Below are 14,964 nucleotides of genomic sequence, written 5' to 3' on the forward strand. Positions count from 1 at the left end.
GTAGACTGATGTATAATCGGCCGGATCTGGCACCTGGAACTCCTGGAATCTCACACTGCTCAGAAATTGAGGTGGCTTGCAACAGTATATTAACACCTTCCACAAGATGGAAATCTGAACACATGCAGACATGCTTAGGAAAGATGGTGTGATTTACCTTGAAAGTTATTATGAAATACTGTTATGTCGGAAAAGGCTCATTTTAAGGCAAAGTTAGAAACTCTGTGAATTATTCATCAGTTCAGCTTGGATAAGTGAAGGTTAGAGTATGAGACCTTGCATATCATGTCCCATTTCTAAATGCAGAATTGGGAGACATGGACAATTAATGCTGCTTCGTGGTTTTTAACTGCAAAAGAAATTAGTGGAAATAAAGAGGGGAGACGGGCAGTCTAGCCACAATCTAGCTACAGAGATGAAGATATGGATTCATGAACTGCACAAATAAAGGGGCTAATTGCTTTTTGTTCGAAGGGCAGATGACAATGCATTCAGGGAAAGGTATTTAAGAGTCTGTTGAAAGCAATTTGTGTGTTGAGTCAGTGATTATGAAGCAGGCATCTGTAAGCAATTAAGTTGGAGTCTATCTGAGAAGTGTATTTTTAAGGACTGTTCTGACTGGTGCTGAAACACAAAAAAATTGATTGTAGCTGCATGGTCACAGACTTGACGGTGGCATCGTAGATGCTGCTCAAATGTCACCACCATTGTGGTTTTGCTGCCAGGACCAGCTTCAGGTTTGCAAGCCTTCCTTCCTTCCTGTAAGCCACTTTCCTCCATCATTTGCTGGCTTACAATAAGATATCTTGAGTGGGGTAAACTGTGCTTACTGCAAAGCATAACTGGCGTCCAAATTAGAACTGGAAAATCATTTCAAACTGCATATTTAAATTTTTTTGATCCAGAGGCAAACTATAGCCCTTTTTTGGCGTTCTGTCTGGATATGTGAAGGCAACGGTTTGTAGAGAGACTGCGAGTGTGTCTTGGTGTGTATACCAATGTCTCCAGGTATACCCACACCACCCCCAGTCCTTCACATGATCATTTTTAATGATTACTTTGCATTGTTTTTATGGTTTTGTATGTTTTGTTGTATATATTGTTGTACACCACCTTGATATTTTATATGCATTTATAAAACATATTATGCAATTCTTTTAACACGAGAAGCTCTTTGATATTCAGCAGCTGATTTCCATACGTATGTTGGCTATTTTTTAATTTCTTACCGCATTGCAAAATTCAGTGCGGCATTTGAACTGTGCTGAACTGACCATTGTGTATAACTGTTGGATACATGTTCAATTTAAGCATGATACAAGACAAGTAGAAAGAAAAATTATTTTTATATGCGCTACTTTTTTTTTTTTTTTTGCCAGGAGAAACAGATGACCGGGAGCAGGCAAAGCTTGAAGTAAAAGTATGGGATCCAGACAGCCATCTCACTGACCATCAGATCGACCAGTTTTTAGTAGTAGCCCGGTAAGATTAACACCTTCATTCTCTCCCCCTCTTAATAATAAAGGGCATGATCCGAACCAGGGGTGGAGAAGCCATGCCCCCCCCCCAATGCATAATCTATCCTCCATGGAACAAATGTTATAAGGAGTCTATTCTGTTTTCCATGGAGAAGAGAAGAATGAAGGTAGACTCGCTGGCACCCTTTAAATATATGAAGAATTGTCATGCAGAAGATGAAACAAAGCGGTGACCGGTAGAAGGCATGGGGAGGGTGCCAGAGACTTTGAACCCAAAGCTGCCTAGGTCCCCCTAAAGTGCTTGTTTCCTAAAGTGCTTCTGACCTTGGGAGGGGAGTTTCTGCATCTCCCAGCCTATCCAGCAGAGCTACAGATGTAGCAGCAAGTATACCACTCAGTGCCTCCCCAGACCCTGTCGTCGTTGTTAAAATTTATTACCTGCCCTTCATGCTAAGGTCCCAGGGCAGGATTACAACAATGAAAGCACAACATTAATGATGTAACATAGCATCGCACAATACTAAAACAGATTAAAGAACTTAAAATTACAGAAGTTGCTTTTCCTGAAAGAGAAGCGAATTCTCTATTTTCTCTCTTTTATTTCTATTCTCTGCTTACCTACAATCTTAAGTTTTCCACAATCAGTATGGGGTTAAGAGGTAGTCGTGTGTGTGTGTATTCAGTGGCGGAGCTTCATGCTCCGGCATGGGGGGGGGCGGAGAGCAGGCGGGGGCGGGGCTGGTGTGCGTCCTGAGGGTGGCGCATGCCATCTGCAGGGGTGTGGCGCCCAGCGATGTTGGGGAGACAGCTGCGATGGCACTCCACCGGGATCGCACTGCTGGGGGCGGTGCACTCCCCCCACACTCCTCTTCCTCCACTAGTGTGTATATTTTACGAAGAAGAAAAATCTTATCATTTACTCTGACTTGACTCTTATATGAGCTTTTAAGCCCTGATTGTCTCAGTAGATCTTTCTGTTCTATCTGCCCTCATTGGAAAATCTCAAGTTGAATGTTTCGACTAGTGCAAATAAAGCCCCTCTCCCTTATTCATTTCTGGTTTTTTTTTTTAAAAAAAATACATTTATTTCCAACATGCTACATGGAAGAGTCTTCAGCGTGAGAAGTTCTGGTTCTTATAATTTCTTTCTTTTTTCTTTTGGCCTCAGCATTGCCACAAAATATTCTTTAGCAAGTTATTTGAAAGAGATTCTCCCCTGCCAACAGTTTTCTCTTGCTGTTTCCTGAGATTGAATTGGAAGTAGATATACTGTTGTATTTGTAGTGTAGGAGAACTTAATTTCCAATAAATAAATGTCTTTTTTTGTGTACCTTTGTGGTTGCACTCCCACTGTGCTGAAAAATGTGGAAGAAACCAACATGGCTCCATCAATTTTAGTAATTTTCCTTTGTGCAGTGAATCAGAAGAAAAGTAAACAATGCAATCAGTATATTAAGTACTATTTGTGTTTGTTTTGCTTCCCTAAGGCCACCTTGTGATTTAATGACAGAGGTGAACTTCCAGTTGGACACTTCCTGATTTGTAGCTCAGGCAGCACAATTTTGATTTTTCCCCAAAAAGAAAATTAGCCAGTCTTTAAAAATGCAGCTATTGATCTGCCCCAGCCACTGAATTCTTGCTCACCAAAGACTGTGTTTCTCCTGGGCTTTGTCAAAGCTCCTGGGATCCTGCACAGAGAATGACTTTCTGAGGACTTGCCATTGTGAATTATTTCCATATACTGTACTATTACCATAATAGTGGTCTCATGCTTAGGAGACCTGTGTGTGTCCTGCTTTAGACAGGTAAAAAAGTAAAGGTAAAGAACCAAGCGGCACAGTGGTTTAGACCACAGCGCCACCCGCGTCCCCGTCCTAACCATTACATCCCTGCAATTGATGCAAAAAACCCCTTGATAGATACCACCATGCATCTTCCACTCTTGTGCATGATTTGACCAGGGAATAATGCCATTCCACAAGAAGAGGGCCTTGAATTGGCTTTGTCTCTAGGCTGATGAGCTGGATAGGATAGGACACCTCAGCATGGTCAAGCCAAGACTATATAGGCAGTCTCATCTCCTGTCTAGGAGCATCGCAAAACTCCATCGCCTGTGCCACGTGTGACCTCCATGTTGGAGGCTAGACACTGGGGAGAGAAATCCCGAGGACCGCATTCCTCCTGGACAACCTCAAGCAGGCCACATGCAAGTAATTGATGGAACTAGAGATAAAAAATAGCTGAAGCAGTGAATGTGAATATGACATTTATACAATGGGCTAGTTTCTACACACAGCCTCACATCTCGCTCTATCCTTCCGGTCATGCAAGAAGCATTATCAGATGCAAGAGGGGAGACTCTTCAGGGTCAGACAAAGAGACAACCCCTGCTTTATCAACCGCAGCTTTGTATGGCAGCACAATATTGGCTGCTCAGTATTTTCTAACAGTAGGAAGCCATCGCCTTTTCCAGCGCTTGACTTGTTATTAAAGCAGTGCCCCATTCCACCAAGGATCCTGCTTAGGGGTGGAGCAGTCTGTCTCTTCAATACCGCTGACAAAAACATTCTATGGGCCAATTAAGATTTTTTTTAACTAAAAACACCAAGCCGCAGACCCTCCATGTCAACAGCTCACAGATAATTACAGCTGGAAATTGACCCAAGGGACTTGCAGCCATCAGACAGTGAGAATGTGACATATTGGATATATTATCAACTCTAGCCGGCTGCATTATTTCAGAGAAGAAATGTTCTTCAGATCAGGAACTCATCCTTTGGAGCAAGCAGCGCTTCTTATTACCGATGTTGGTGTTCTCTCTACCTTAAAGAAAACAGAACCAAAAAACCTCAGTGTGGGGAAATGCGATAATGAAACACAAACAAGTTAAAATCTGGCCTCTGCTTTTATTCTTCTTTTTTTAAAGTTGCAAGTGTGGTAGATGTGGGACAAAGAACAACAAATATCTCAGGCTGCATTTGCACTGACAATTTGTTGCCTATGCTCCAGCAGTCTATCTTTTTTATTATTTGGGCTTTCCAAATTACTGCTTCTATTTTTGTTCTTGACTTTTCTTTCCAGAAGCTGTACAGCCCTGAGTAAGGAGCGTCTACACAAAGCTTTGTTCAGATGAGCAAGTTCTAGTATTGCAACAGAACAAGAAACTGCTGTAGAAAAGCACTAGATAACACGTGTCTAAGTCCCACCAGATGATTTTGTGCTGGTGAAAGCATCAGAGCTGGCTCTGAACAAGCTTATCTGCCTGCAATATATTTCTTGCGCAGCTCAAAGGGGAGCAGATGTGGGGCACCAGTGGAAAGTGCAGATACAAAGTTCTTTGGGGCAAGACTGGAGAAGCAGAAAACGTTTGTGTGTATTGGCATGTTTGTATTAGCAAAAAATGATAGTCTCCAAGCCCCTGCTAGTTTGGCCACTGTGACCAAGGCATTCCAGATGCCTAGGCTGCACAAAAACTAAATATGCCCCCTACAACCTCAGAAACACTGCTTATCTAAGTTGTTTTGAATACGTTGGTCACATGGCAGATATACAACCCCATGTCTTCTCCCAACCTTGGACTTGGGAAGGGAATTGGGATCACTGTGCAACAGTCAGATTAATCCCTTTCTAATGGTGCAGCTTCAGAGTTAAGAATTAGGCTGGGACTTGTCATGGTCGCCAGAGGAGGTTGTCACACTCGCCACAGGGGAGTGAAAATATGGAAGACTGTACTTTGGGAATTGGATACCCTTCGGGATCATTTCTGATCCTTGGAGGGGAAGCACTGTGCACATTTGCAAGAACATTTCTTTCTTAGGAGTCCTTGAGCATATTTCCTGCTCTGCACTTATGTATTATGTTGGAATAGTTACAGTTTGTAGCAATGTTGTAAGGACTGGCATCATGCAATCTTTTAACACCCCCTCATCTTTAATTTTGTTGTTTCTCAGTTTCTGATGACCCACCACTATTGAGGTCTGGCTAAAAAACCTCTCTTAACAGCTTGAATAACACAGCAGTCCTCTCTCAGTCAGGCTAAGGTGGAGGTGGTCATCCAATTTAAAGCCAAAAAAATCCTTTTAAAATAATGATGGTTGAGGAAAATAAATAGCTGATTGCCTCATTTACTTGTGTAAATTGCTAAAAAACCATGGAATATTAATGGCCTTGGTAATGTTGTTTTTTTGCAGTTCACTTTAAAGTACAAACCAGCAGCTGTAAAGTCCTGTAGTAGTCCAACTGTTGACAGATTTTTATTGTGATTTTTATGAAAGGAAATGTAATTTGAAATTTCAAGTTTTCTTCAATTATGCCTTCAAGTTAAAAGGAAAATTGACATATTGGAACAGGAGTCACAGTGGGTTGATTCATAAGTGTACTTAATATGCCCTGTTCTTTCGGTTGCTCTTGTGTTGGTAACCCCTATCCAATTGGTAGAATGTTTAAATAACCCAAGTATGGAGGTGGGTCTGGGCCATTTAAATGTTCTCTGGTTCTCAGAGGAGCTGCTCATAGATAAATGGTTGGGAGAGCATTTTAAGGATACTGAAAACACTGTTTTTTTCTGGGTGTTTGGGTGGTGTGTGAGATACTGAGCCTCAACACAGGGTGTGTTTTTAAAAAATGTGTTTCAGTAACACTAATAACCCCTGGAAATCAACTTAATTTGTCTTTGTAGGTTAGCATTACTCTGGGTGTGTTTGTGTCAAGGCATGGTTGAGGCCAGAAGTATCTCTCCAAAAGACATGCCCTCAGCCCCTGGCATAGAAATGCAGCTTACTAACCATTTAGCAAGCTTACAGTAAAGGAAAAAAAATCCTTCCACAAAGGGGTTGACAGCTCCACCCCTCCTATACAAGCTTGCTTACTCACCTGTATACAATTCCTGGTCTCCTATGGCTACCATGTGCATATAGTTTAAGACAAAGTTGCAGTCATTAGCCTAGAGGTACTTTCATCTTTCTCTCTGTGTGTAATAGATCTCTGCTTGTTTCACAGTGTCTTCCTGAATTTATTCACTCCACTCATGCCCCCACTTGCACAGAAGTTTTATTGGCACACCAAATATGAAAGCTATAGATATAGATATAGTCTTTGGTGGACATTTGCCCCTATTAACAGATTCACCTTCGGTTTTCACGCTAAACATCGTGAGTTTGCTTTGAAGTCTTTCCATTCACAGGTGAATCCTAACATGCCTGCCAATAAACTATGGAGCGCATGTGAAAGAGCGGGCATGCATATGATGCCTTTAATGTATATCTGGTTTTCATGGGTATTTTTTAATTTTTGCAATTCTTTTGTATGTTTTTCAGTGCGGTCGGTACGTTTGCCCGAGCTCTGGACTGCAGTAGTTCTGTAAGACAACCTAGTTTACACATGAGCGCTGCTGCTGCTTCCCGTGACATCACTCTGGTGAGATGCTTCCTCGAAATCCTCTTTTTGCACATTAATGCATACTGGGTGAGATTTAAGAGGCCGACTCCCTCCTGGTCCTTTGTGCTGCTGATCAGGGTGTGAAGGATTTTGAATACCTGCATGTGAATGTTCGGAGTACTCCCTTCAGCTGCCTCTTGTTCAAGCCAAACTGCTGGGAACCTTCTTATAGAATCACAGAACTGTAGTGTTGGAAGGGACTTTGAGGGTCATCTGGCCCAACCCCATGCAACGCAGAGAGAATCTCAGCTAAAGCATCCATGACACGTGGCCACCCAACCTCTGCTTAAAAACTCCCATGAATGAGGTTTTCTTTCTCGGAGGTAGGGGCTGGAGGAGGAAGAAATACATCACATGGAAGGTGTTTTAGGTAGCATTCAGGGGTAGGGTGGGGATTGCAAATTGTCTCCCTTTAGGTTAGCAGATACTTCCACAGGACCTAAAGCTGTTCTGTAAATGGAACAGCAACATTGGATTTCACCCACAGAACTTAGAGCTAAGGCTACGATCCTATTCCATAAGTGATATTCAACTAAGTTTTACTCGGAGTCGACTCACTTAAAATAATGAACATGACTAAGTTAGGCCTATTAATTTCAGTGGGTGTACTCTGAGTAGATGAACACCACCTTGCAGTAAGCCCAGTTGAACACAAGAGAACTTTTAAGTGGGCATGTTTAAGACTGTGCTGCAAAAGACACAGGTGTTTCAGGGTACAGTAGGTTCATGTCATCCATCCCTTGACACCTGACAGGCCTCTGCAAACACTATTTTAGGGCTGTATTTTGGCATCTCTCAGTGTTTGGAATTGGTTGCTCTTTGTTCCTGAAACTAATTATATTAAAATGCATTTTTTGAAAGTGGAAGAATGATACCATTTAATCATAATATGAGAGCATCTTTTAGATAACCATGTGCTGTCATAAGAGAATAAGCACAAAAACATATGAAAATATGATACTCATCTTTCAGTGTCTCTGAGAGTGATAAAGCTTGACTGAAAATAACTTGATACTGTTACATATGGAAATCTGAAACACAAATCTTTACAATCCAGGCCAGTGGTTCCCAATTGGTGGTCCATAGACCCCCTGAGGTCTGCCTAATGCACCCGGGGGTCTGTGGCACATACCCGTCAACTGTCTGGGACACCCCGTTTTTGGTCACCATGTGGGTCATGTGACTCACACGGGAGCACGTCCTGGTTTTGTCCTGGGACATGTTGGAGGGTACGGTGGCGCCATTCACATAATGAGAACTACCACAGAGAGAGCAACATTTTCAAAAGTAGGGGGTCCATGGCTTGGCTTCTGAAAAACGGGAGTTATGCAGAACTTGGCTAATTGGGAACTGCTCAGCAAGTTCACAATAGTCATCTTCAGGAGTTACTTAGAAGACTTAAGTTATCACGGGGGAAGGAAGCGGAGTGGGCGAACACGCAAGCTGGGTCCCCATCACCAATCTCATTGCCCTTCAACTCACAGTCAGTGTGAGGTGGGCAGCCTCTTGTACCTGGCGGAGGAGCCCTGTATGCTTTAAAGCCCTGTAAAATTAGTGGAAGATGAATGGGGAGCTTCCATGATGAGGATAATGAAGGCACAGCTCATCCCCAGTGCTCCCCTCGTATGATAACTTACCCTTCTTCAGTAACACCTAAAATGGCTAAACCTGTTCCTCTTTTGCTGTTGCAAATTCAAGAAGAAGCCAGGAGCTTCTCGGGAGGAGGGCCAGGCTGGCACTGAGAGGCAATAGTGTAATGGCAAGAGGATTAGACCAGACACAGAGGATATCCAGGCTCAAGTCCCTACTTCATTGTGAAGCTCACTGGGCAGTCTTGATCTAGTCTCTCTCTCTCTCTCCCTCTCCCTCTCCCTCCCTCCCTCCCTCCCTCAGAGGGTTATTGTAAAGCTATAATGGAAGGAGGGACCATAGAGGAACAGCGGGAAGTTATATAAATATGCATGGCCTTTGGGTATCTGGCATTGTATTTCCCCTCCTTCACACTGTTCCGAGGCTGTTCTGTCCTCAAAAGTACACACTGGGTACACTGACTGACTGATACATTTAGTTTTTGGACAGTTGTGCGAAAGTTTTATCCTTGCTAATGATTAACTTCGTTAACCAGAAGAGCCAAGCCAGATTTAATTACCATTCTGTGCTCTTGTTCATTATCTCGACCACTTCTTGCCTGCTTTCTTGGCATTATTAAAACTTCTGTTCTCTTTTTCATTCTCAAGCTAAGGAGGATGTTTTCCCCCTTCAAATAGCACTTTTACTCTTAATTGGTGATCATATTTGGAGCCGACGTGCTCTCTGAGGGTTTTGATATATTTCATTACCATCCTGAAAGTACTTGGATGTTAAAACATAGTATTCTAACCCTCTTTTTTAAAGCAGCTAGCCCTTGCTTTCTGTTTTGTTCTTTTACTGAATTGAAAGTCCTTTGTTGCTGTGTCTCTTAAAGGCTGTATGTTCAGTGGTAGAGTGCATGCATTTTATTCAAAAGGTCTCAGTTTTGATCCCCAGCATCTCCAAAGGGAATCTTTGAGTCAATGCTAGTCAGTGTCAGCAGTACAGACCTATACGGACCAATATTCTGACTTGGTATAAGGCAGATTCATATGATTCTGTGTTCCTCCCTCATTCCTAATGCCCTTTTCAAGTTATTTCTAAAATGCGTTGCGTGCTTTGGGCATCCTTCCTTAAGATGGGACTAATTCGTAGGTTTAAGGGACTCTCCTGGAGGTTTCTACAGCATTGTACAGACAATAAAAATTCAGGATTAATCAACATACAAAGAGGTAAATAGGATCACGCTGACTTGTCCTAAACCCACACAGATTAGGTGCTCTGTGCAGACTCTGCAGGCATATGTGCTCACAAAAGGCTGTAAACAAGACCCAATTGATGCATGGGTGTTTGGGATGTGCAAACGTGATCCCGTTCCCCTCCACCGTGTCTCATTGTATTGCTCTACCTTGGATGTTTTTTTTCTCTACCTTGGATGGTCTTCTGAACAGGTCTTACAAGACTCAGGTTTGCTCACTTAACTGCACTGTTTCTTGCCTATTTTCATAGTCAAGAAAGGGAAGCATGAGGGTAACAGAAAGCAGGAACTGCAGTTGAATTAAAATCTGTATCATGGGAAGAGCGCAACAGAAGAGAAAGGGTTCTCAGCTCTTGTTTACTGCAATTAGGATGTAGAGAATTGTGGAGCCCATTTAATTTAGTGGGTTGCTTTTATGTTTTTTGTCCAGTTTCATGCCATGGATACACTGCATAAGCATAACTATGACCTGAGCAGTGCTATTAGTGTCCTGGTTCCACTTGGAGGGCCTGTCCTTTGCAGAGATGAAATGGAAGAATGGTCCGCTTCAGAGGCTAGTTTGTTTGAAGAAGCCCTGGAGAAATACGGCAAAGACTTCAACGACATACGACAAGACTTTGTAAGTAGAAGTATACCCCCTTTCTATCCATTATTGAGTTGTTTTCCACAGACAGCTGGATTTTGGTGTTAGAAACTCGGTTGTATAAGCTAGGCACCAAATGGCTCCTTAAACCAAGGTGGCAGTTGCCAAAACAGAATGTCTAGTTGCCATTCTTGGGCAAGATGGCTCTAGAGCCTTATTTTTCAAATGATGGAGTGACAGTGATTGATTATCCAGTTAAACATCCAGCTAGTTCAGATGACAACCTTGAGCTAAGTTAAGAAGTTTGAGAACTTAAAGAAGAAAAGTCACTTGATCCAGGGACAGTCTACATATATATATTGGGCTATTCCTACCTCTTTTTCTTAAAGGTGACATGGACCATTCATAATGTAAGAATGTCCTTCACAACTGTGAGCAGGGCAGTGGGGTGGGTTAAGTGAAGACAAGCGACAACTATGACGTTGTTCACTGCTCCTGCTCAGGCTGCACAGAAAAAGCATTTTGGTTCCTTCAATTCTTTCTGATTGTGCAGATAAAATATAGCTGATAGAATTCTACAGGATGAGGTATTAGCGTGTGAAAACAGTCCAGATCCAATGATCCCCAGGCATGCACTTCCAGATGGTGAAGATGTCAGGCACCATTCTGGCACCCAGGCATCTTCACTTGGTTGCATGTAGTCCATACGTATGCACGTAAATATCAGAGGAAGGCCCATACTTCAGTAGTAGAGCATGCAAATGGTCCCAGCTCAAAGCCTGCTAAGTCTGCATTAAAAAGGTGGCAGTGCTGGTGAGGTCCTCTGCCTGGAGACCTTGGAGAGCTGCTATCAGATAGAACAAACAAAACTGGGTAAGTGGAATGGCTCTTTATAAGGCATCTTTATATGTGGAGCGGAAATAATGTGCCTGATGTAGACAGTTCACTGAGCGAAAAGCACCTGAGTGCTCTCTTTCCCCCTTCGTGGCATCATTTAACAATAATGGCTGTTCCTAAAAAATTAATTGGCACCTGTTTGCCTAACCGTAGTTGCTAGGATTGCCATTAAATCAGAGGTTTTGTATCATAGCTTGCAAGCTGCATTTAAACTGCAGTATCCTAATTTAAGATGCTGTAATTTAGCCAGTCAGGCCAACACTAGGAGCACAAGGAGGGGGAGAAGGAGAAGCCCCCGAGGGTGTGCAGGACTCGCTCTCAGCCTGATAGAAGGGGTCAAATTATTCTCTTAATACTATCACAAATTGGAGGTAAACAAAATTTTAGCAGTTTGCAAAAGAAAAGAAGTATAGATTTGAAAATGTTTGCAGTTTTTTCTGTTTGAAAAGATACATAAATGGCATGAGAGCTTGGAAGTCCAATGAACCATGTTTACATCTTAATGAAGTTCATTCTGTGTTCCCAATTTCAAACACTGATGGATGTTGTTAACACGGTTGGAATAGAATAAAGGTGGAAAGAATCCAAAGTATAGGGTAAATTATGTTGGTGTAACTTACCCTATTCGAAACTCTGTTCCAGAGCCAAGCTGCTTCCTGCTGAGCCAGCCAAGCCTTCAAAACTAGAGTTTTTCTTACATTGCCCTTTTGTAACTTCTGCTGGATTGTTAGGTCCGAACATAGTTTGGAATAGGGGTATGTCTCCTCCTTCACTATCCTACCCCTTCTTTAGGCCTTGCCTCAGCTTAGCAATCACCAGCTGAGCCAGGTTGGTGTATTTATGCCCTTGTATTTCCAACTGAACTGGGCTGAGGGTCCTCAGTTGGCTTAGCCAGAGATCCTCTTACTCCAGGCTTTGCTCATCCCTGCAGATCTTGAGTTTGGGTTGTTCCCAAAGTCAGCTTCAAGAACATAGTTTGCAACCTTGGAAAGGTCAGAGATCTCCACAAAGTTCTCTAAACTTGGAATAAAGAAGTCTGCCACTTTTTTAAAAAAAAATTGTACTCTGTTTCATCTTATGTATCATTTTTATAGTTTAAGTGATTTAATCCCTGCCTGATTAAAATAAAGGTTTGGAATATACACATCTTATCTTCAAGGCACCAAGATAAAAAAAGCATGCTGTTTTATCCGAGGTTGACCCTACTGAGCAGTTGAAAGAACTCTGGAAGTACAAAGACCTGCTGCTAATGTGGCAGAAGTAAATACTAGCTATCTGCTAAGATGCAGTGTTACTGGTAGGGACCAAAAACTAGAATAATTAATGTTAATGATATATCAGTTCATGAAAACTATGTGCTGTTTTTGAGGATATGCTGTCTTGCTCGGTATGTCATCCGCAGTTGCCATCGCTGCCCCTCTGGCTTCTCTGATCTTGTGAATTAATTCTATTGTGACATTAAGTAATCATTTGATAACAGAATGCCTACTTCTTAGGGAAGAGGGTTGATCCACAGTGGGATATAGCTGACTCATTTTGGCACACTCTTCCTACTAACTGTGTGTCGATGTGTGAAAAGCTCAGTGCAGAAGGGTTCCATCACTTTTGTAACACTTAGGGCATGGAATGGAACAAACGGGATGGCGGTAAGGCTTGTAATACGTCTCTCCTGGAGGCGTGCTAACTTGAAAACAACTTGTGCTAAGATTTCTTCATAATATAGGAAGCTGACATGTGGAAAGCTAACAGTATTTTTACCGGCTAGCCCTCACTTTTTAAAAAACAAAACACTTAATGAAAGCACTGTGTCACTTTGTCTCAAAGGTCCACAGTGCAGTGGTAGAGTCCATAGTATGCATGCAAAAGGTCTGAGGTTCAGTCCGTAGCATCACCATATAAGACAGCCAAAAACCCAGAGAGTCAGCCTTGAAAATACTGAGTTCGAAGGAACAATGGTTTGACTTCGTATAAGGCAGCTTCATAGAAACATAGAGTTGTAGGGGTAGAACAGACTCTGAGGGTCTTTGAGTCCCTTGCTCCTAGTCCTCTTCCACTACCCATGGAGATTATAAAAACAACACCCCCAGACAGTACAATTTATAAACAATGGCAAGACAAACGAAGTTAGAAGTATCAAACTGATGTCAGCATTTGAAAAGGTCCTTAATAGAAGAATTCATGTCTTCTTAAGATTTTAATTATTTCTTAAATAGATTTTAACGGAATTTTTAAGGCCTTTCTCAACCTGTGGGTCCCCAGATGTTGTTGAACTACAACTCCCATCAACCCTAGCTAGCAAGGCCAGAGCTCAGGGATGATGGGAGTTGTAGTCCAGCAACATCTGGGGACCCACAGGTTGAGAACCGCTGCTCTAAGGCATGGGTAGGCAAACTAAGGCCCACATTTTACATGAGTAGAATGTGCCCTTTTATTTAAAATGCATCTCTGGGTTATTTGTGGGGCATAGGAATTCATTCATTCCCCCCCAAAAAATATAGTCCGGCCCCCCACAAGGTCTAAGGGACAATGGACTGCCCCCCTGCTGAAAACGTTTGCTGACCCCTGCTCTAAGGACTAGTACAAAAGCCCAGTGACTTTCCCAGATCCTAAGCCACCAGAATTTGTCTAACCAAACTCTTGAGTGTGTTTCCTTACCCATTTCCCAGAGAGAAGCAGGTAATTTTATTACGAGTGGCAAACCTCTGGGCCTCCAAATGTTGTTAGACTTAAGCTCCTATCAGCCCCAACAAGCAAGACCGGTGGTTAGGGATTATGGAAGTTGTAGTCCAAAAAAACACAACACCATATGGCGAGCCCATCCCTCTTATTACCTTTGCTAACGTAGACTATGCTTCCTTGACCTCTAAATTGCCGTGAGATTTTTAAAAAGTCTTTTTTCCTGCGTCTAAATTACATTGTGCTGGGTTTGCTGCAACATTGCAGTTAAAATGTGAAGTTTACCAGACATTGTAAATAAGTATTTTTGTTTTCGTTTCTTTTTTTCAGCTTCCTTGGAAGTCTCTGACAAGCATCATTGAATATTATTATATGTGGAAAACTACAGACAGATACATCCAGCAGGTAATTTTTCTATACTTTGCCCTGGGTTGGCCAAGTAAATGAACGTGAAGTTCTGTAGCACCTGGGTTGCTTTTGGACCTCCCTCTCTGAGGGTGGTCTGCTCTGGGAGAAGGAGATCTGACCTCACAGGACCCCTTCTCACTGCAGCTCTTGCCTTCCTCTGGTTGGCAAGGGGTGTGTGTGGCAGGAGTGGCTCCCATTCACCTTGAGGATCTCCTTCAATTGTTTCCAATTGAAGCAATACAAGAAACAGGTTGGGTTGGGGGATAATGACCCAGAAACACCCTCCACCCCTGCCCGCCCCATTGTGGTCTCAAAAGGGCTTTGGATTTTGCAGTGTGATTACGTTTGGTTCTCTCTGCCCCAACCCAGGAGGATTGCCCAGTAAACAGATATTGTATAGATTCCAGAAAATGGGATTTAGAAAGCTAAATCTCAGTGGTAATCTAATTTAGGGAGGCTTTAAACATGTCAAAATACCCACATGGAAGACACATCTGAGTGAGGATTGGCACGTATCCATAGATCAGATTATCATGTGTGATGATCTCACACACAACTCGACAGTGACACACACACACACACACACACACACACACACAGAGAGAGAGAGAGAGAGAGAGAGAGAGGGAGAGAGCGCTAATTCCTAGAATTTCTCTGTG

At 42.5% G+C, this 14,964-nt stretch overlaps 1 protein-coding gene across 5 annotated transcripts in view; it reads left to right on the forward strand.

Moving 5' to 3' along the window:
- Window positions 1-14,964, forward strand: part of MTA3 (metastasis associated 1 family member 3) — a 132,285-nt gene that overhangs the window by 48,285 nt on the left and 69,036 nt on the right. For all 5 annotated transcript variants that reach the window (XM_081185992.1, XM_081185993.1, XM_081185996.1 and 2 more), the window contains exons 7-10: window positions 1,380-1,482; window positions 6,794-6,893; window positions 10,172-10,360; window positions 14,228-14,302. In XM_081185992.1, coding sequence (XP_081042118.1) covers window positions 1,380-1,482; window positions 6,794-6,893; window positions 10,172-10,360; window positions 14,228-14,302 — 467 coding nt within the window. The remainder of the gene's footprint in view (window positions 1-1,379; window positions 1,483-6,793; window positions 6,894-10,171; window positions 10,361-14,227; window positions 14,303-14,964) is intronic.

Source organism: Podarcis bocagei (assembly GCF_964188305.1).
Source record: "Podarcis bocagei genome assembly, chromosome: 3".
Classification (NCBI taxonomy): Eukaryota; Metazoa; Chordata; class Lepidosauria; order Squamata; family Lacertidae; genus Podarcis; species Podarcis bocagei.